At 39.5% G+C, this 24051-nt stretch overlaps 1 protein-coding gene across 1 annotated transcript; it reads right to left on the bottom strand.

Annotated features, from left to right (window-relative positions):
* On the bottom strand, positions 2456–10890 carry LOC109234227 (QWRF motif-containing protein 2-like). The gene is made up of 6 exons (XM_019400117.1): positions 8937–10890; positions 6861–6980; positions 6411–6527; positions 6195–6284; positions 2988–3095; positions 2456–2855 (listed from the first exon to the last, which is right to left on the bottom strand). Exons 1-6 carry the CDS (start codon positions 10545–10547, stop codon positions 2772–2774), a joined length of 2130 nt encoding a protein of 709 aa, XP_019255662.1. The 5' UTR covers positions 10548–10890; the 3' UTR covers positions 2456–2771.

The following is a 24051-nucleotide window of genomic DNA, read 5'->3' as shown; positions in this document are numbered from 1 at the left end:
TGGAGGAGGCCTTCTAAACTTTGAAGTCATCCCCGATTGAACAACCCCCGGGTATAAAGTCATGGGAGGCTCTAGGGCCGCCTCGGGAGCAACCACCTCGGCATCAGTGGCCAGGTAGGAAGACGAAAGGGCATCATGCTGATGAACTAATTTGGAAATTTTAGCCATTGCAATCTGAGAAAATATGAAGATTTAAAGGAACAAGTATGACGGTTGAAGAAAAGAGTATGAAGATATGAAGGTGGTATGAAGATTTAGGTAGAAAGCTAAGAACAATTATAAAGATTTGAAGGCCAAAGATGAAGATATGAAGATTTGAAAGAGTTGAAAGCTACTAGAGCATTCAAAGGTGAAAGCTAGGATCAGAAAGTAGAAGAAGTACAAAAGATCCAAGCTTTTATAGGAGGAAATGTAATCAATACGCGACGATTCATATCTGGAGATGACCAACCGATGATCGACACGTGTCCGAAGTCAGAATGACGCGACTGATGGGGCGTTTCGGATTATTCATCTTCTCGGTTGTAACGTACGAAGGAACCAGGGTTCATCTATCGTGTTCCATCGTTTCACCGAACCTACTCTCTAAGAAACGAGGGGACTATCTATATACAGGTGACCTCGCGGTTAGCACACACACTGACTTCCCAGTAGGTCAAACTAAGAAATAATATGAATGTATGAGGTCGAGACCGAAGTTGGGAACTCTTTGGATCGAGGCTGGAACGAGGTACTCGCCACCGGGCCCGACGAGATAACGCTCCAGAACGAGCTCCAAGACCTCGAAAAGCACTAGAAATGGTTGCACATGACTAATAGAGGATCGTGATAACCGCACCCAACCGGATATCACGGCACGGATCTCGCCCGATGTCGGTGGTATATCGGTAATTGACGAGAAATGAGGATTTTTGCCTTTTTTAGAATTGTACTAGGGATGAAACTCTCCTACTATATAAAAGGGATGTTTTTTATTCAATGGACACATTGTAACACCCATATCAAGGCAATACAAACTTATTTCTCTGCTTTCTAGCTAATGCAAAGTCTTGACTTTATTTTTGTTCTTTGTTCTTGTCTAGCTTCGAGCCCAAGACCCAATCGAGGGAAGAAATTATTGCTCAGTCCAAGTTCAAGCTAGGCCATAATAACTCATTTATCTAACATTCTTGATTATTTGTATTGAATCAATCCACATATCTTTAAAACCGCATATAAATTTAATTGTTATCCATTTTAAGGGTAAGCAGCTATCATTATCAAACTAAAAGTTTTCAGTTTTTCCATAATTAAAATATCTCATTTAAAGGGAAAGTACTTCTCAAAAAAGAATTGTTGACAAAAAGTAAAAGTTGGCATAACAGTTTTTGCAGATTCCTTGCATTTTATCGTTTCGAAGTTCTTGTATTACCCATGTCTGTTTTGCTGCGCTATAAAATTTAGCAATAGTGCCTTCGCAGAAAAATTAAGAAAACGTAAAAAGAGAACAACCAAAAATACATTTGTCTTGGTTACCTGACTTTTCATTTTGGTGGTGACGGGTGAGGGTTTGATTCCCACCTTGTAATCCCCTTTCCTTATCCTATCTCTATATAATATAGAGGTCTTGCTAGTATATTAATAATGCACCCATTTTGGATTCTCTAAAGTGCCCTTATTATTTTTTATCCTTTAACCAAAATTTCACTATGAAACTAAAAACCTACACCCAGTCCTTCTCTACCCTCAGCTCCTTCCTTGTTTTCCGTCGTCAATGGAAAAACCAAGCATAAGGAAGGAACTGGTAAAGCATTGACTCGTATGCAAATCACAATAACTACTAATTGGGCAGAGGATTTGGTTTTTCATTAAAATCTTTTTAGGCCCTTTAAAGCTCTATTCCTCCGCTTCTTCGAATTCTCAAAAATGTTATTCAAAAACCCCCAATTTCAGTTTCTAAATCTGATTCGAATACCTCAAAACATAGTATCAATTCACCCAACAATAATTCCACTAACAACAAACTTAGTGAAATTCTACAAGTGGGATCTCAGAGTAGTGCATACGTAAAGCTTACCCCTACCTCTAAATCAGCGTCACATCTTCTAAGTTTATATTTGCTTAAAATGAATGTAGAGGAAACAAACAGAAAGAAAGAATGAAAATAAATTCCGTCACCCAAAATGGTTTTAAGAGAAGTTGTTTATGTTTAATCTATTTCCCAATTTTATGTCTGTTGCTGTTGGCGGAGTCACCATTGATGAGGGAGAGAAAGAAAAGAAAGATGAAAAAGGAGAATTGACTTTCAATTTTGGTCGTATGCTGATAAGGGCCTTCTAGAGAATCCAAAAATGAGTACATTGCATAATAATTTGATGATTGCACACCTCAATTTTCGCCACCCTGTAGGAAATAAAGTAATATACTTTCTCGAGATTTTGTTATTTATCCAATTTTATGATGAGCTTCATAGGGGTTTCCGAAATGCGTTTCTGCAAATTTTCACTTCATATGGAACCTGTTCATAGGACTTTTAACCATAGACGACATATATACACATATACACATGTTTGAGATACTATAAACCTGAGTACAAGCTACTACGAAACACGAAAAGGGCAATTCCCTACCAAAGATGCACACAGAACGCATCTACAGAAAAGCATTCCCCTAACCTGAAGCAGGTAACTCTAGCTACAACGAAACCAAATTTCTACACATGTTAATCACCGTTACTTGCCTTGTGCTTGAAAAGAAGAGTTTCATGTAATGTTAGCATTTCCATCAGGAAGTTAATCATCTTTTACTTCTGTTGAAGAGCAAGAAACCATGCGTTTCATTTGTAATAAATGTGTTCTCAGGCTAAAATCTTTCACCTGTTTTACAAACTTCTGTCAGTTCTGAACACATATTTGACAAGAAGAATGAGATTAAAAGGTAAATTCAGCCGAAAGTTAACATAAAAATGATCGTTTTGCAAATAAGGTAAGAAATGAGCTCCATGTTACCTGTACAGCTGTCAGTGATGACAAGAGATCTCTACATTGGTCAAGCAAAGCACGTTCGTTCCCAGCTACATTTTGAAGCTCATGTACCAACAAATCCACCTGCTCAACCTGTTCACATGTATAATAATGATGTTTAATAAAGTTTTGAATATGATGTGAGAGCAGTAGGCAGACTACAATTCAAATCCGTAAGAAATAGAGGTGCAAGAACTGCTAATGATTTCGGAGGGAATCAGGAAATAACTTCATTTTGGTCTCCGTCTCATTTTGGTCCGTCTTATACATGAGATGAGCTAAAGCCAGAAGGGTCTTGCTCTTATGTTTGCTGAACTGACTGAAAGGGAGAGCCAGTATAGATACCTCGTCCAGCAAATTTAATTTCAAAATGATAATTCTCAAAACCCTGTTACAGGTAACCTTACAGCCATTGGAGAATTTTTGAAGGATCAAATGTTTTTCCTACCACTCCATGTGTAAGCTGTGTTTGATCCCATAAAGTCTGACTAAGCTTATCATTTCTTAAAGCAACATAATTTAACTGATAGAAAGCACATTGAGATGACTCCTATACTTGAGGACAAAAGGTCGTTCTGTGCAAAAGTATAGTTTTAACGAAGACCACAGAGCAGTTTCAGTTGGGCAGGAAAGAGTGATGAAAGAGCTTTCAACATTTCAAACTAAATGATCAGACCCCAATTGAAACACTTTATGATGCTCACATTGCCCAACCATGTAAAATAGGAAATAAGGACCATCATAATCTAAGATCTGAAGTTTCCTAGAAAGATGGGACAAGCGTACCATACAAATTAAATTGCCGAAACTGAGATATTAAGAGAGATTGGATTATTTTACTTCTATTTTGTTCTGTTATTGACTAAATCTAAGTTGAACCAGGGATAATTGAGATACTTTTGGGAGAATTTTTACCAAGTTAGTAATGTTTACCTCGTATATTTATAACCTTCAGTTATCATATTATCACACCTACGAACTACTCATTCAGATGCCTACATAAGAATACATGATCAAACCATCTCAGACGATTATTTCCCATTTTATCTTTTATCTGTGCTATTTGCAGGATTTGTTGCATGTTTTAATTCCGAACCTTACTAATCTTGTATGACTGCACATCCATCTTAACATCTGCATTTCAAAAACATTCATCTTCTAAGTATGTTGGTTCTTAGAGGATCAATATTCGCTCACATTTAACATTCAATTGTTCCATTGAACTTGTCTTTCGTCTTAATAAATATCTTTATATCGCAAGAACTCTCGTGCCACTCCCTATGTTTCATCGATTCTATTTTAATTTTGTGGTACATCTTCATTTATATGGCATTCTCTTGGAAGACTAAGTTTAGCTATCTGAATTTCAGTATTTAGACACCAGAATTCCAGCTAATCTTCGGAACCTGAGCTTGAAGTACATATATTCTGTTTTGCTTCTACCTATCCTAAAACTTCTAGTCTCGTAAGTGCTACTGCAAGTTCAAATTTTTTGTTGACTCCCTTGCTAGTTCATCATTTATAAGACAACCCTTGCTAGTCTTTATAGATAAATAAAAATCATCTGCTAGTCTTTATAGATAAATAAAAATCATCTGCTAAATAGGGAAGCTTCATCAACCAATCTTGTATTAGTTAGCCCATCCATAATTATGTTAACAAGTAAAAACTCAAGACACATCCATGGTGTAAATATATGATTACGGAAACTCCTCCAAATCTTCTCCAAGCTGTTCTCACACTAATGACTGATCATTCATGGTGAAAACCTACAACAGGATTGTTTACTCCAAGGGAACTCATATTCCATAATACTATGAGCTTGATAAGATCTTTCCAGTCTTAAAGAAATACTATTTTGCTACATTTGTGTCGTTTTTCATTCCAATCCTCAATAAGTTGTATTTGAGGAAAAATTTTGAATTATCTAAAACTAAAAATTCTCCATAAAAACATTATCAATTATAGAAAAAGATCAAATATTATGGGACAACTGAACAAGGAAAACTGGTTTTATGGAATAGGTCGGGGAGTAAGAGAGGTGCCCATACCATGAGGAAGGAAAATGGAACCACATATTCGCACACGTTGTGAAGGAGATTATAAATTGGGGAGGTAGGTTTGGACCAAACCAACCAGCAAAAGATAATAAAAACATGAGATTAACTTGCCAAAGTCATGGCGTATTCCAATCACAGGTCTAAAGGAATATTAAAGAACTCTAACACAGAGTGGTAAATACATTTTACAAGCCTAAGTGAAGGTTGGTTTGTTTAGATTTGTGCAACTTTTAATTTAATCAATCCTCCCCAGACCCCACTTGTGGGATTATTACACTGAGTGAGTCAATCAACTAGGCCTCAATCCCATACTAGTAGTTGAGGTTGGGTCCTCTATTATGAATCCTCTATAGTTTATTCAAGCTTTGAGGCTCATTTTAGTGTAATATTGATAAATAATTTGTCTTTTAAGGTAAATCAATTATTTAAATTAGAGATTCCACTTATTCTTATACTGTCATTTAAGTTTCTAACTAGGCTAAAAAGATTTTGGGCAAACATCCGAAGAAATGTAAGTATTTATCTTTAATCTGAACTAGTTGGTATCTCCTATAAAGATCCTTTGCTTCCATTCTACTATGCTCTTAGCTAAGTGAAAAGATTTTGAGAGATATAGGTCTTATGAGAGAACTTCCTTATGTATAACAGAACTGTTATAAGTCATATATCTTCCATTTTGGTCGCCATGTTCTCTTTGTGCTGGATTTCCTGACACGTGAATCACAGGTCATAGTGAATCAATCACAAGTATAAGGATATAAATAGTTCTGTATTATGCATTGCTTGCACGTGTATATATATGCTAACAAGAAGAAGAATAAATGTGGTCAAAGGGTCTGACTTTGGCACTTTGCTATAAGGATAGCTCTCTTATCTGCCCTCCCCTCACCCACCGACCCACCCACTCCACAAAAAAGGATGGCTCATTCAGCAACTTATATGGGCTAAATTTGATTGGTGCTTCTTCATCAAACCTCAAACACAAAAATGCTTAATAATTTAGCAATTTGGACATCTTTTAATACAATAGTCAAATTAGCTACTTACACATTTCCCTTTCCTGGCATTTGAAAAAATAAGTGTCCACTAGCCATAATTTTCATTTATTTATTAGACAAGAGAATGAGATCACCTTTGACAGGGAAGAGCAAATGGAGGATGCCATTGCCTGCATCACATCAACGGCTGAAGAGATAGCATCTTTCACATTTTGAACATCTGCCTGTAGATATTACAACCAAAGAACATTATTATCCCCTCAGCCTAAAACTGCAAAATTAACATGAAGAGCACTCAAAACTTCAATAAGAAAATATAAATTCAGTTAGAATGAAAAAGAAAGATATACCACAGCCCCTGCAACAACAGGAAGACGGATAGTGCTTGCTTCCAGAGCACATATAGCTCCTGACATGGAATTGGAGTGATCTCCATCAGTCAGATCCCAATTCTCCAAACTTGGCACCTGCAGTCGTGAAAAAAAAAATGTTCCTTTAGTGAATGGTTTAGTTCACCAACTGGCGTTAGCAACAGATAGACAACCAAATATAGTAAAAATGCTTTTGGACAAAATGGAATAGGAAATATTACGATATCATCAATTTTAATCTTGTTTCTTCTTTGTTCTATTTCTTCAAATACCTTTCACATTCATATGCATATTCCCACATCTAATATCTACATTGCGAACAGTTGCAATTCATGGGTGCGTGGTTATATGAGCAAATTCTATGTACGTCAACGGATTCCTAAAGCTTGGTTGGGAAAAAAAAAAAAAAAAAGAAGAAGCAAGTCTTACTTGTCCTTTGAGGATGGAATACAACTTCACATTTTGTTGCAACAACTGCAGCTGGATTCTTTTGGACATAACTGAATGCCGTAATTTTGAAGTGGCCAACCATGCATTGTACAGGTTCCTCTAGTACAAAATAATTAAATGAGAAGCACCACAATTTCATGCAATTTCTACTCAAATAATAAAGCACTTGAATTTTCAACTAGACTGAAAGAATAGAGCTTATCAAAAGATCAGACAAACTGAAGAACAAAGACCCTAATATAATGCATCCAGATCGAGAAAACAGATAAGTGGGGAAAAAGTACAGATATCCCATCCAATCTCATAAAATATCTATGTGTTTTCTTTCAGAACATATTCAGCAGCTGACAAGCTCTGACAAGAACCAAAATGCTTTTCTGATGAAGACAACAACAACAACAACAACATACCCAATATAATCCCACAAGTGGGGTTTGGGGAGGATAGTGTGGACGCATACCTTACCCTTACCTGGAGAGGTAGAAAGGTTATTTCCGATAGACCTTCAGCTCAAGAAAAGGTGAAAGGAAGAGAAGGGACGAAGAAGAAGAAGAGGAAGAATAAAGAAAGAAGAGGGACACAAAAGACGATAAGGAAAAAGTGGAGAAAAAGAGAAGCCGAAAAAGAAAAAGTAGCATCAAATAGTAACAATCAGGAAAATCCGATACACGAAGCGAACAAAACAACAGGCAAATACTAGAGATCAAAGAATACAAAAATACAAGAATGCTACTAATACTAGTAGTAAAGAACGGGGAACTGTCAACTACCTACTAGGCTTCTACCCTAGTCCTCGACCTCCACATCCTTCTATCGCGGGTCATGTCCTCAGTGAGCTGAGTAGCGCCATGTCCTGCCTAATCACCTCTCCCCAATACTTCTTTGGCCTACCTCTACCTCTTCTCAGACCCGCCATGACCAACCTCTCACACCTCCTAACAGGAGCATCTATACTCCTGCTCTTCACGTGCCCGAACTATCTCAGCCTCAACTCCCGCATCTCTTAAAATTCAACAGAGCTCCCATCTTTCTACTAGCAGTGCACCTTAAGTTCACGGGCTTGATTCTATGGAGCTTGTGCACATCCTTCCTCTAAACAAAAATTTAGTTGAAGTCACTCTCCAAAATGGACCGGTAGAATCCAAATCTCTACCCTTAGAAAAAAGAATAAAACATAAGAACAAAACAAATGCATGAAACTGAGAAGAAATGATCTTGCTCAAGACACTTCTCATGCTTCTCCTGCATAAAGCGGCCACAATTCACCACTCCGGATTGAAGGATTTCTCAATCAACATGATGACTTAAACAGCGCAGTGAACCCTCCAAAGTTTTACTATATTTCTTTTTCTTCACGCAATTAAGCATGCACTAAGGTTCGAATGCGCTATATGCCTGTGCATTAAACTTCCTGTTTGTTTCTGTCAAAATCATAAAATGAGTTCCTAACATACAATCCTCGCCCATATTCTCATTAACTTCCAGATGTCTGAAGAAACTAATCCTTTTATCTATCACAAACTTTTACACCTCTATAAGTAGCAGTCTCTGACAACTTGGTTTAACATTAATGTCGTTCAGCAAATATGGATGCCTTCGAGACCTTCAAGCTACACATTCTACGTTTGGTACCATGAAAATGAGGGTCATGGTAAAGGAGAGAAACTCATTGGTATACCTCAAATTGTTTGTTAGGTATAAAGGGAAACAGAGTGAAACACAGCAAGAGTTGCATACCCCTCAACATTACTTCCAAACAGACCAAGAAAAACAACCATTACTCTTTTTAACTTCATTCCTCCAATCCTCACTCTTCCAACCAGTCAAGCACAGTACACCATTCAGAGAACCATAGTCAGAGTTTATTTGTTTGGAGTTTTAAGAATTTATACCTTTTCCACATTTATACTCGATACAAAGATTGGCAACCAATAGTAAAATCCAAGATGATGCTGCATATTCAGTATCTTTGTGAACTATTGAATAAAAAATTGTACAATAGAGCCGTTTTTAACCAACATCTAGAGAACCAGTGGCATACTAGAAAACCATTACCTCTGATGTCTCTGTCTGTGCCATTAGAGCAGCTTCGGCTCTAGCATTGGCAAATCGCCATTGAATTTGCCGATTATTCAGTAGCCTCAGTTCATGTGCATCAATGATACGATTCTCCCCAGCTTTTCCTCTTCTCGCATCGGCAGAAAAACTCAAACTTGAAGGCATTATGCAAGCATTATTAGGTATTGTATCCATAACACCATTTCTTATTCTTGTAGGACTTGGCATACCCCTTGATAGAGAATTTGTTGATGGTGTAGCCATTACACCATTTCTTATTCCTGTAGGACTTTGCGTACTACTTGATAGAGAATTTGTGGATGGAGTATCCCTAACACCATTTCTTGATCTTGTCGGACTTTGCATACCCCTTGATAGAGAATTTGAGGATAGTGCCACTGCCTTACCTGGTGAAGCTCGCCTTGCCCCTACTCGAAGAGGAGATACAAAACCTCTAGAAGCTGGAGTACCCGTAACACCATTTCTTGTTCTTGTCGGACTTTGCATACCCCTTGATAGAGAATTTGAGGATAGCTCCACCGCAGTACCTGGTGAAGCTGGTCTTCCCCCTCCTCGAAGAGGAGATACAAAACCTCTAGAAGCTGGCATACCCCAAGGTGAGGGTGTGGGACTATCAATCAAATTTCTCCTATTAAACATTTGTTTCGAAGGAACCGCTGTTTTCAATCCACTATTTTTGGACACTGGTGAACCAGGTTCTGCCCCGCATCGGATCCTGCTACTAGTCTCTTGCCAAAACCTTGCTGGCACAACTATACCACGGGAACTGCCTCGCCCTTGAGCGACATTACCACCTTCATAGACCCCTGAAGTACTCCCTGATGAAACACTTTCACTATCTGAATTCACATTGAGCTTAACAACATTACCATATTGTGGTTTCAATTTAGCTTCAATTTTAACTCCATGATTGTCATCAATCACTGATTTTGATAATGACCTAAGTACACTTCTGGATCCAAATTTCCGTATTTCGTTGCCACAATCCAAGCTTCGAGTCAGAAAACTTGAATTCACCGGTTTTAATCTCCCCGGCCACCGTTGTTGATCACTCAAAAATGAGTTCTCTGCCCGATCCTTCGCCAGCGTAACTAACTCCGGTCCAGCTTTCCTCCGCTCCGGCGTACCTCTCCTCGCACTACTCAAATTGTACCTAGTAGGAGCAGGTTTTTTCTTACTAACAGGAAATGAAACCGACTCACCTTGAAACGAAATCGATAAACTCCTTGTGGAGGTCAATAACATCTTTGCCGCAGTAGACATTTCCCTTGTCACAGGCGTCGTTGGCCGTCTCCGGTCCATGGACTGCGACCGCTTAATCAAACCGGAATTCTGAACCGGCGTTGCAACGGTACGAGTTACCATCGGTGATTGACTCCGCCGTGATGCGATCGACTCCGACGATGATGAATAACTACTTGTGTTCGAAGATGACGTTGTTGAGATAGAAGATGAAGATGATGTCGATAGGTACCGAGATGTAACCTCTCTCGATTTCGGTCTTCTTTGAGGCGCATTTTCAGCTTCAGAACGAAGCAATGGCGGCCTTTTCGGATTCTGACAACTCATTGACACTGCAGTCACCATTCTAGAATCTTCACATCTCCGTCTCCAAAATTTGACACAAAAGAAACCCTAATTCTTCAAACTCAAGCTGAATTTATTGACTACAACTAGAAATATGCAAATGTGCAGAAATGAAATTATAGTGAGATTGAGTGCATGTGTATATGAGTAGATAAAGAAAGACTCGAACAGGGAGTTTTAGAGAGAGAAAATGATCGGAAATATGACCGTTACGAACGGCCGGCGACAAACTAGGCGGGGAAAGGAGAGAGAAGGAATGGGGGCCGACGGCGAGATTTTGGAGTATAACTGTCGCACTACTGTGTGCTGTGCGTGTGAGAAGAAAAAAGAGAATACGCATTAAGAAGTTGTACAGTTACGCCTCCTGGTTGTACCTTTGATACGGAATTTGAAGGAATGTCTTGGAGCAAGAGTCTGACATGGACCTCACTGATTACGCGCGAGATTAAGGGATAGGAAATCACGCGCTAGGCTTTGGCAAGTGGAACGGGTAAATTGAGGAAACGAGCACTTTAGGGCGGGGTTTTGTGGGCACGTTGATAGAAGTGAGTGGGCAATCCCGCAATGTGTAGGTCCCACCATTGCTCGATCTTAAAGAAAGTGGTGTAGGGCCAGAAAGTCCTTTTTTTGTTGTTGAATCGTCGGAGAAACGGTATGGTGATACAATTGATTTTGATAGTTTAATCACAGATTAAGAGAATTAAGTAAATGATTTTTTTATGTCCTTTCGGGAACATCCGATATTAAAAAAAAAAAATAATAATTTTTTGTTAATATAAGAAAATATATTGCGTGCGTGCCAAAGCTGTATCATAAAAGAACATTTCTTACCGAACACAAGGAATTTTAAGATCATACCCAGACTATAAGGGTGTTTGGCTAAGCTTATAAGTTGGTCAAACTAGCTATAAACACTTTTTGGTTTATTTATGCGTTTGGTAAAATTAAAAGCGGTTATAAGCCAAATGCTTATAAGTCAAAAATAAGCCAAAAAGCTCACCCTCATCTTATGAATTTTTAGCTTATAAGCACTTTAAGTTTGACCAAATTTTTTACTATTTTATCCTTAAAATATTTCTTTTTAGAACAAAACTCCTACATTGATACTCACTGCCTCAAGTATTCAACCTAACCCTCCTCCTCTTCTGATTGACTATTTAGGATAAGCAAATTTTCTATTGCATTGCATATTTATATCTATTTGATTGTGTATTAATCTTTGAACTATATGTAATAAATGAGGACATATCAAATTTTTTGTGTATTGCTTTCTAAGTGTTGTGGTGATGAAAACAATATTTATTTCTCTTCAAACATTTTGTCCTATTTAGGTTTATTTTGTACCGAGAAACTTTTAGCAATTTATTAATTATTATAACTTATGATTATATGCTTATCATAAAATAATAATATTTATCATAAAAATTATCTTATCTAAGCATAGTTGTATTTAAAATAAAATGACAAATAAAATATTTTGTATTTGATTCGATCTAGAATCTTAAATTTTGAAGAAATTACACCCTTATAAGTGTAAACAGTTCTAAGGTTATTTAAGTCATTTTAACAAAAAAAGAGCTTTTCAGCACTTTTTTATCTAATACTGCAGCAACTTATTATCAATTTCAGAACTTGTACCCAAATACGTAACTGCTTATTTATTAAATCAGTTTCAACACCTAATGCTTATCGGCTACTTCAAATCAGTTAATCCAAACGGGCTCTATGTAAGTTTTGTCACAACTCAAAAATATGTCTGTTTACTTGTAAAATAGTTGAATTTGTTATATCGTTTATACACAAATGAATTGATTTGATCCAAAAATGATAAATAAACAAGATTAAAAGTAAGACTTAGCAATTAAGATTGAAGAAAAATGACAAACCTGGCTACGAGAACAGCGCCTCCGCAGACAGAAATAAAAGAGCAAATAAAGTTGTTTTAATTGAGAGTGAAAGTAGAATACATCATAAGTTTTGCTAAGAATTTCATGTCTGACAATGGCCTGTTATTTATAGTTACTTAGGAAAACAAGATCCTAGGTTCAAGCCCCACTTAAATGACAATAAAGGAGTCATTGATGAATATGTAACGGCAGACCATGAATGCAAATATTCTCTACAACGGCAACCCATTTAATGATAGAGAATATTCTTTATTGAATGTTATCCGATGGCAAACATTCAAACTGCTCCCGTTGATCAGGCTCTCTTCGGAGTTTATCCGATACCAACTGCAACTGTTGTTCCTGGTACTGGTAGCTACTTGACTCGCCTTTTACCTGTCTTCGGTTCCACGTGGCATGCTAGCACTCGACCAATTATTACGGACCAATGTTACCCTATACAGATAGTCCCCCTGCTTTCTAGTGACATATCTTTGTGTCACTGAGAAGTTGGTGAAGATTCATTTCTTGGCGGGAAATTTCCTGAACAGTCTCTAACGGTTGAAAGGATGCACGTCTTCTCGCATTTAATACCCCGAACACGTGTTTCCCCACGATTCAGCAATATTTTTGCCGGTTCTTGAGGTAGTCATGATCACGATTTTTGCCGTCTATACCTTTACTTATACTTATCATTTTACCTCTTTCACTTCACAAATCTTCATAAGTTCAACATCTTTTCTCCACTTAACCTCTTCCTTCTTAGAAAACTTCCATCTTTCTGACTTTCTCTAAAAAACTTTACTACATTTTTACTACCACGACTTCTTCTACTGAATCCTTTAGAAACTCTGGTCTTCTCTTTGGTGGAGGCCCGAATAGAAACAAAGACAAAGAGGTCGACGTTGATTCCGAGCCTCCCACGATAAGCACCATCATATCCAAACACCTGAGCACTGTCAATGAGTTCTAAGAGAAGTTTTCATCCGCGTCCCTACAGACTTGGGCCGTTAGCAGGTACATTTCCTCTATTTTCCCTTCTAGTACTCCTACTGTGAAGTTGGACTGCAACTGTCCAAATCCTAACATCTTTGCTCCGGATATGATAGAGCGGGGTAACTTCACAAAGAAAGGTTTTACATATGTCTATACGTATCCTTTTACTTTAGGTCCGTTTGTCTTGCGGACGAGTGAAGGGCTTGACCCCATGATTTTGGAGTTCTGCCACCGGTACCAGGTCTGCTTGGCACAAGTAGGCCCATCTCTATGGCGAACGGTTGCTTTCCTACGCTAGTTGTGCACGGAGACTGCGAAAATCCCAACCCTGGCACACATGATGAATCTCTACTCCCAAAAAGTCTTCTGTGGGGGAGTAATAAATTTCATCAAACAAGGTCACCATGCCCTTTTCACCAGCGTGGATGACGACAGTGACTGTGGATGGATGGAGAGATTTGTCATCATTGCTTCTAGGGATATTATCCCGGCCATAGCTCCATCTCTTTGTGAATCATGGAACCGTTCTCATAAGTTTGTAATTTATTCAGCTCTTTGTCACGTCCTTAGTAGTTAACTAAGTACACATGTGACACTTGACAACTCGCTCACGATCTTGCACAACTTGCTCATGTTCTTGCTATGCCAAGCCAGCCTTACTATACTCAAGATCGCTAAATGAGTGTTAGAAAGAACACAAAAGACTTGCTAAAGGAAGCTTTGTATTAGAGAGAACTTGAATTGTTTGTTTGGTGAATTACAAATGGATGATCCCCTTTATATACTAGGCTCCTAGGGGCTAGAGTATAAATATTAATTGTTACACAAGTCCTTAATATTTACAAGATAAGGGCTTTCTCTAGAATTCTTTACAAGCCTAGAAGATTCCAAGGACTTTCCTAGCAAATCCATAGGGATCTAGGGTCTTCCAAAGGAAATGTCCATACTTCTCTAGAATCTTCTCACAAATACTAGCCTTCCTCCTATGTAAGCTTTCACATGGCATTAATATATGCCAAATGGTGCCTATGTGGAATGATGACATGGCGGGTTATTACACTCATCCCCACCTAATATTGCAACTACCACAGCGCAATGTTGCTGCATAACTCTCGGATCTTATCTTTGAATTGCCATAAGTCTTCATATTGTTCCCACGTGGCCTCCTTTGGTGATTGCCCCTTTCTAATGGATGAGGAACATTGCGGTAGCTTTCTGTCCTTGTTCTCGCCTGGCCCGATTATCCATGATAGCCTCAATCTCACAATCATGCTAGGCGGTGATAGTAATAGGCGCTCGACCTAATTGGCCCCTACTCGGATCATCCTATATAGCTTAAGCATGCTGGCATGGAAGACAGGGTAGATCTTAAGATACGATGGCATATCAAGCTTCTATGAGATCTTGCCTACCTTGGTGACAATCTTAAATAGCCCCTCATACTTTCAAATCAGATTCGGATGCATGCCCCGTAGTGCCTTGAACTGTCTTGGGTTAAACTTTACCATGGCCATGTCTCCAACTTTATAGTCCGTGGGACGCCGCTTACGGTTCGCAAACTTCTTGAGCTTCTTAGCTTCCTTATCCAAGTAGGACTTAGCAGTGTCAAGCTTCTCCTCCCATCCTTTGGACATATGATAAGCCCCAAAATCTTTCCCTCGAACGCGGCCGGTAATGAATGTGGAATCTGTGGCCGTTGGCCTGTGGCTAGCTCAAATGGTGTCCGACCCGTAGACTCACTCTGCTGCAAGTTGTAAGAAAAATTGGGCGATGTCAAGGAGCCATGCCCAATATTTCTGATGCGCGCTTACATAATGCCTCAAGTAGCATTCTAGTAAGACATTGACTCGTTCTGTTTGTCCATCCATCTGTGGGTGGAAACTAGTGGAAAAAGCAGTTTTGTGCCAAGAATGTCGCGCAGCTCCCTCAAAAAATCTCCAATGAAATGGGGTCTCGATCATTGATGATATGCCTTAGTAATCCTCAATACTTTACTACGTTCATAAAGAATAGCTTGGAGGCTTCCTTGGTTGTGCAACCTGGTGAGGCGGGCATGAAGGTGGCATATTTAGAAAATATATCCATGACCACCATAATAGTACCATAACAATAGATCTTTGGTAGACAAGTGATAAAGTCCATAGTGACGCTCTCCTATGGACGCTCTGCGACTGGCAGCGGTTCCAAAAGTCCTCTAGGACATTGTTGCTCAACCTTGTCCTACTGGCAGACAAGACAAGTTTGCACATAACATTCTATGTCATCTCGCATGCGCGGCCAATAGTAGACTGACTCAACCAAGGCCTGGTGCGATGTTGCCCAGGATGACCAGCCCACACTATGTCATGACTCTCCATTATGATCCTCCGTCTAATGTCTCAAAATTTAGGCACGTAGGCCCGTCGACCCGTGGTAAGCAATAGGCCGTCTTCTACCCAAAAATGTCTCATCTTGCCGTGGTTGGCTAACTCGATAAGCTCTTTGGCTGCTGGATCATGTTGCATGCCTTCTTTTATAATCTCACGAACCGTATGCCAAGTCCCTCTCTTATTCGGGAATTGTTCCACATCGGCCATCTTCCTTCTCCACTATAGCATGGCAGTCTATGAGAGGTATAACACGATGTTGATCTTGGCCTCGTCGCCCCACTTTGTCGTGCCTGAAGCAGTTCTCCAAGGGCTAGAGGAATTTTTTCACTTCTTGTGTATTACGAACACCTTTGAACATCGGAGGTTTGGGAGCCTCGATCTCGGCCTCCCTCATCACCACAGCATTGCTGGTTGCCTTGGTCACCCCAGCATCGACATGCTCCTCGAGTGACTCTAGCTTTGCCTTCATAGCATTAATAGTACTCAAAGCCTCCATGAGTCTACACTCCAAGGCAGTGATGGTTTACCTTAGTTTCATCTCGATCTGTGTAAGTCCGTCCCATTGATTTCGGATACTCTCAATTTCTTCAATAGTGTGCTCCTCAAGAACGCTAAGAGCGCCTTCCATCTTCCCCAAGCGTTGACCAATGATCTCCACGATGTCCATCCCCGTGTTCATCTTTATCACCCACTCTTTATTAAGCGAGATCTGATGTCCCGCCTCATCACCATGCCACATAGTCTCCATTTGGCATATATTAATGCCATGTGGAAGCTTATATAGGAGAAAGGCTAGTATTTGTGAGAAGATTCTATTGAAGTATGGATATTTCCTTTGGAAGACCCAAGATCCCTATGGATTTGCAAGGAAAGTCCTTGGAATCATTTAGGCTTGTAGAGAATTCTAGAGAAAACCCTTATCCTGTAAATATTAAGGACTTGTGCAACAATTAATATTTACAATCTATCCCCTAGGAGACTAGTATATAAAGGTGGTCATCCATTTGTAATTCACCAAGCAAACAATTCAAGTTCTCTCTAATACAAAGCTTCATTTAACAAGTCTCTTGTGTTCTTTCTAGCATACCCTCCCTAAGCACTTTAATACATATACTTTAATATTCAAACCTCATACTTATGTCAAACCATAACTCCACCTTCACATCACTATATATTAACTCCATTCTTCTTTAAGCACACACTACATCAAGAGCCACCACTTATCAAGTAATATTTTTCACAACAATCCAACTATTTTTTTCTTGTTTTTTCCAATTCAAGTGGCTCTTACTTTTTTTTTCAAAATAGTGCACCTTTCTTCTTATTTCATTAGTTCCCCTCAACAGCCAAACCAACCACCCCACACTTTAACTTTTACACAGTTCATAACAATTCAAGTGCTCATGAGAGGTTAAAAGGTTCGAATAGATAGTTAATTCAAACATATGGGTAAGGCTTGTAATGTGGTTGCCAAAGAAACAAGATTACAGGCTCAAAGGGGTTAACTACGATACATGACAATTAGGTGGGTAAACTATACATATCTTGCTCAACAAAGAAACGCCTATATCACTTCCAAGACTGAACAAAACTACTATTTCGCTTTGCAAATACACATGGCAAGTTCTAGGCATCAAATGCAATGCACAGAATATAACAAATCCTTACACACACATGGCACGTAACTCACCCAGGATTGGTTTCATCAAGACACTCTAGTCAAAGCAATTAAGCAAATTTAAGATCATAAAATTTAAGGTACTTATACAAGAGTCAAAAACTGAGCCTAAGCGTCATAACCAAAGTACTCACTATTCTCAAGGCATAACAAAGTCAAGAGATATTGCTTCAATTCAAAACACAACACAATGGCTCCTACTCCCAAAAAAAAAAAGACTAACTACACCCGGTTCAAACAAAACCCTTGGAAAAGAACCGCGGCACAAAGAAAAACCAAGGGGGAATTGCTACACTACCTAACAAAAGAAAATCTTTTTGTCCATTTTCTTTAGACTTAAATCCCTTAAGAAAATTGTCTAATAGATCCATCGTCGGGAAAAGTCCAATTTTTCCTTTTTTCATAAAAAAAATTCAATTAAACTAACACAACTAAATTAGCATGAAAAGTCACCCAAACAATCTCCTCACCCCACACTTAAAATTATGCATTGTGCCCAATGCACATCATACCTATAAGAGGGTAAAAGGAACTCTTTAGTAGGCCAAAGGCCGAAGCACTAGCAGCTCATGGGGTACTCAGACTTCTCCTAGGCTTGGTCCTTCGTGCGGGTACCTCACACTTAGTTCCAACCATCTGGTTTGCTGTTGCATCGTTCCAATAGCTTTGCTTTCCATGCTCCTAGAAAATCAAAAGTCGACACTGCAAAAATAATATAATAATAATAAAGTAAAATAAATAAAATAAACTAAATTAAAAATAAAAAAATAAAGCTGGGTTGCCTCCCAACAAGTGCTTGATTTAACGTCGCGGCACGGCGTGAATCACTTTTTGCCTCCACCTCGAGCTTATGAATTGAACCCCAAGTTTTGATTCAAGCTTATGATTATGGTCATGGGGCGGGAACGAATCTAACTGGCCCAAGGAAATAATGTAGTATTCTACACTCCTTGGCCTTTATATGAGGTATGTAATCCTGACTTTCTAGCAAGAAGAATTCCAGAATATATGCACCTTGTTCCTCATTCCTTGACTCTTCAATTGGTTCGGATGACTCTATTTCCATATCATCATCCAAACATAATGTGGAAAAATGCTTGGAGTGTGGACCAATGCGCTCAAACACATGAACTTCAGGACTTTCAACATTCTCAACATCAGTGATACTAGAGTCAACAAAATTTATATCCTCAAAGTCCTTGGCTGGCTCTAGTCTCACTTCTTCAACATTGACATCCTCAAATTGTGGTCGGCTAGGTTGTTGATGTTCTACTCTGACCTCCCCAATTAACACCTCAAATTCATGCTCTTCTTGGCTACTATCCTCAATATCGGCTTGTTGAGCATTAAAAGCTCCAACCACTTGACTCAATTGAGCCTCCAATTTGCGAATAGTTGCCTCTTGCCTTTTTATCTGCAATTGTTTTTCATTATTTTGTTTCAGGAGGCACTTTAACATATCATTGATCTCCTTCAGGTCTGCATCCCCAGGTTCTTTGTTCCTGTTAACTTCACAAGAAAAGGTAGAACCATCATAATAAGGGGTTGGGGGAAGATAAGAAATATAAGCACAACCATAAAAGTGACCATTTTTACCACCACCCACATTACACACATTCCATAAATAAGATTGAGTTGGTGCACGCATCTCGCTCTCAGGAACGTTTTGAAAATTTTTCTACGGGTGGTTTCCTTCACAATATGTATGGAGATCAATAGTAGAATTATCTACACCTAAATTCCCATAATTCCAAGATGTCATGTTTCTCAAATCAAAAGTTATAAAAAAATACCAAAAAATAAAACAAAATAAAAGTTCAAACTTGAACCCTAGCAATATATGCAGCTACAATAACACCGTTAGTTCCCCGGCAACGGTGCCAAAATTTGATCACGCCCAACTCTAGTCCTAAAAAGGATAAGCGGTCGCTGCAAATATAATCCGGTCTAAAAGTCCGGAGTCGAATCCCACAGAGAACTAAGGCTTAGCTGTATCTGTTTAATATCACTAAGAAGACAAGATTGAACAATTTTCTAAATTTTAAAGATTGAGATTTATATTTCTAACTAATTAACTAGAAAATACTACAAAGCGGTAAAATTATCAACTAACGAGACAAAGGGTTGGAGACTAAATTAAGGAGATCTAGAGCTATGATTTCCCCAATTGTCGGAATCCTTCTAGCTATGTTCCCTACAATTTTTCCAATGTATTCTCTACTGATCGTGAGCACTTTAGGTGCCGTAATTCTCTCTCGAGAAACTAGCTACAACAATTTACTAGACATATTCTCTCGAACTACGCTAGTTGGCTTCATCTAACCGCTCACTATGACCACGTCAAGGCTTTGTTATTTCTAAACCTACCTTTAAACTCAATGTATTGATTTCTCACATACTTAGGAGTGACGTTGTTCAACAACCACCTAAATATGTATCCTTTCTCAAGCAACACATAATAAATAGGCACGGTCAATCGATGGCCATTCAATCAACAACAATAAGCACGTAGTTGAACAAGTAGAGAAATCCAACGGCTCAATTATATAAAAACATAACGAGAATTTATCCTACAAAAGGTTCCATCAAAACCCTAAAAAACGAATTAGCTATTCATAATAGTATGTAAAAATACAATACTAAAAGTCATAACCAACAATAAAAGATAGGAAGAGGAAGGAAAAACTCGTAGAAGAATTCTCCGCCTTACTCCTATTGTGTTCTTGCCTCCTTAGGTCGAATCTCCGGTCTCCTTAGCCTCCTTAGGTCTAATTTATGTAAAAAGTGTGTCCAACCTCTTAAAATACCGTTTTCCATGTATATATATCAACTAGGGTCGGGTGTAAACAATTATACCTTCCCATGCGAAAAAGGACAATTTTTTCAGGTCTGGATGCCACGGTCGCGGTCCGACCGCGGTATGACCGCGGTATATGGCAAGTATACTGCCTCAGCCTGTCTCAGGTCCACGTTCGCGGTTTCGACCGCATTTTTTACCCTGTTCCATTTGGAATTTGGAAAAACGTAAAACATGAGAGTTTTAGCCCTTTGAGTTAGCTTTCCAACCATATATAGTGGAGATGAAATGGAGTTCTGAGAAAAACAGTTATGTGCATTTTACTAGACAGTGCGCAATATGCCTACTTGATTCTTTGTTTTGTTGCTCTATCATCTGTTGATCCCCGAATACGATCCCGGCTTAATTACTTGGGCTTTTACTCAGAATTCAAAGCTCCAAATCACTTGAATTCATTCCATAACATCTACATATCTCGGAATCACTCTTACAAGGCATAAAACACACCGTTAGTGCAAAACACTAGCGATTAAAGCGCAAACTCAACTAATGTGCACTAAATTAGAGTGTAATAATCGACTAAAATACGTAATTATAGCCTATCATCAGAAGGAAGTGCTTAGCCTTATGTAAAATGGAGGCAGGGCTTAGCCTCATGCAGGATTCAGTGCAGGTCTTAGTCCCATGCAAATGGAAGGTAGAGCTTAGCCTTACGCAGATATGGAGGCAGGGCTTAGCCTCATGCAGATATGGAGGCAGGGCTTAGCCTCATGCAGATGGAGACAAAGCTTAGTCTCATGCAAGGTTTGGGGCAGGGCTTAGTCCCATGCAGATGGAAGGCAGTGCTTAGCCTTATGCAGATATAGAGGCAGGGCTTAGCCTCATGCAGGGTTTGGGATAGGGCTTAGGGCCATGCAAAAATAGAATAAATAGCAGTTGATAGCAGAGTTTTCTTAGCTGGTAATAGATTTGATTATCACGATTGTTATGAAGATTGTGACTTGGAGGCATGTATATTCTTCGCTCCTACATCAAAAGAAAAATCATGAGTTTTGTAAAGGGGGAGGTCGGTTCGTGCCTTAGTCGGCTTGCTTGGCTTGCTTTGCTTGGTCCGAAGGTCCTGTTCAAATCATTGGGGGGGGGGGGTAGCATTGGCTAAACAAAGTCATACAAGCAAGCATGCATAGTTTTCAAAGACGTAATAAAAATATATTATTTTAGAAATTGGTTAGATGAACCAGTGATAGTGACAAGATCCAGGACACTACAACTTCTCCTGCTACAGAATTTTGAGGGTCCTCCTCAAAATTCTTCCCCAGTTAGATGGACACGTCTGACTGCTGCACATGCTGCGATTGGCTGAAATTGCTTCGGAATTCTGAGGGTCCTCCTCAATATTCTGCCCCAATTTCTGATTGTGGGGAAAAATAGGATTTTTACTGAATTGTGACCAAACCCGCAGGGCTGCCTACGTATCCCCTCTTAAACAACAATCAGGTCGAGCGTAGTTCAATTTACATTATTTTGTGAAAACATAAATAGTTACACAGTATCGTTTGACTGCATCTTAGTTGATCGGTTTTGGCCATACTTCTCCGACCATTTCTGCAAATATGAGGGCTCCTCCTGTCAATACTCTGTGAATCATGTAAGGGCCTTGGCAGTTGGGAGAGAATTTCCCTTTGGCTTCATCCTGATACGGAAAGATCTTTTTCAACACCAGCTGCCCTGGTGTGAACTGTCTCTGCTTGACTTTTTTGTTGAAGGCTCTGGACATTCTTTTCTGATAGTGTTGCCCATGACACACTGCATTCATCCTTTTTCTGTCTATGAGGGCTAGCTGCTCATAACGACTCCTCATCCATTCTGCGTCGCTGAGCTTAGCTTCTTGTATGATTCACAAAGAAGGAATCTCCACTTCAGCAGGAATAACAGCTTCAGTACCATAAACCAGTAAGTAGGGAGTTGCCCCAGTTGATATGGGAACTGAAAGCGAATGGCAGCTTCTCGTGCCATTGTTTGTGATTTTCTACTATCTTTCTCAGTATCTTCTTGATATTCTTGTTAACGGCTTCTACAGTTCCGTTCATCTGAGGTCTATATGCTGTGGAATTCTTCTGCTTGATTTTGAAAGTCTCACATATGGTCTTCATCAGATCACTATTGAGATTGGAGGCATTGTCAGTGATGATTAATTCTGGAACTCCGAACCGGCAAATAATCCGATCGCGGACAAAATCTGCTATGACCTTCTTAGTTACTGCCTTGTAAGATGCTGCTTCGACCCATTTGGTGAAGTGATCAATAGCTACCAAGATGAACCGATGCCCATTTGAGGCGGTGGGCCCGATTGGACCAGTGACATCCGTTCCCCAGGCGGCGAATGGCGAAGGTGAGCTTGTTGCATTGAGCTCATTTGGCGGCATTTTTATCATATCGGTACATACTTGACATTGGTAGCATATACTGGATGCAATCTGTCTCCATGGTCATCTAGAGATAACCGGCCCTAAGTATCTTCTTGGCCAAGACAAAGCCGTTCATATGCGGGCCGCAGGTCCCAGCATGTATCTCCTCAAGTAGCTTAGAAGCTTCTTTTGTGTCGACACACCTTAGCAATCCCAAATCAGGAGTTCTTCTGTACAAGGTTCCTCCACTGTGGACGAAATTGTTAGACAACCTCCAAAGCGTAGGTTTCTGAGTATGATTTTCATGCTTCGAATATTCTCCTTTTGCCAAATATTCTTTGATATCGTGAACCCAAGGCTTCCCGTCTGTTTCTTCTTCAACATGGGCACAATACGCCGACTGTCTATGGATCCTTATTGGGATAGAATCTATGAAGTTCTTGTCGGGATGCTGTATCTTGTTTGACAAAGTGGTCAATGCATCGGCAATCTCGTTCTGAATCCTAGGAACATACTGAAACTCCATCTTCGTGAACCTCTTTCTCAATTCCTGCACATGGTGCAGATATGGCAATATCTTGGAATTCTTGGTGGCCCATTCTCCTTGTACCTGGTGCATAAGCAAATCTGAATCACCGATTACCAGCAACTCCTGAATATTCATGTCGATGGCCATGTTGAGCTCTAGTATAACGGCTTCATACTCTACCATGTTTTGGTGCAGGGAAATCTGAGTTTAGCAAATACCGGATAATGTTGGCCAGTTTCCGATACCAAGATGGCTCCAATGCCGACTCCCTTGAAATTTGTCGCTCCATCAAAGAACATTCTCCGACCGTCGTAGGACTCAGCAATATCTTCTCCTATGAATAGCACCTCTTCATCGGGAAAATACGTTTTCAGGGGTTCGTATTCTCCTTCCACAGGGTTCTCAACAAGATGATCTGCCAGTGCCTGTCCCTTGACTGCTTTCTGAGTCACATAAACAATGTCAAACTCGCTCAACAGGATTTTCCACTTAGCCAGCTTGCTAGTGGGCATGGGTTTCTGAAAGATATATTTCAAGGGATCCATCCTTGATATGAGGTATGTTGTGTAGGCACAGAAGTAATGCCTCAGCTTCTGAGCTATCCAGGTCAAAGCGCATCAGGTACGTTCCAATAGAGAGTACCGCGCTTCATATGGAGTGAACTTCTTACTCAGGTAATAGATGGCTTGTTCCTTTCTCCCTGTCTCATCGTGCTGCCCCAGAACGTAGCCGAAGGCTCTATCTAGCACTGCAAGGTAGAGTATCAAGGTTCTACCTGGCTCTGGCGGGACCAAGACTGGTGGTGTTGATAAGTACTCCTTGATCTTGTCGAAAGCCTTTT

This window comes from Nicotiana attenuata, chromosome 11 (genome assembly GCF_001879085.1).
Source record: "Nicotiana attenuata strain UT chromosome 11, NIATTr2, whole genome shotgun sequence".
NCBI classification, from domain to species: Eukaryota; Viridiplantae; Streptophyta; class Magnoliopsida; order Solanales; family Solanaceae; genus Nicotiana; species Nicotiana attenuata.
The sequence above is the reverse complement of the archived record's forward strand: the minus strand, read 5'-3'. Positions and strand labels throughout refer to the sequence as shown.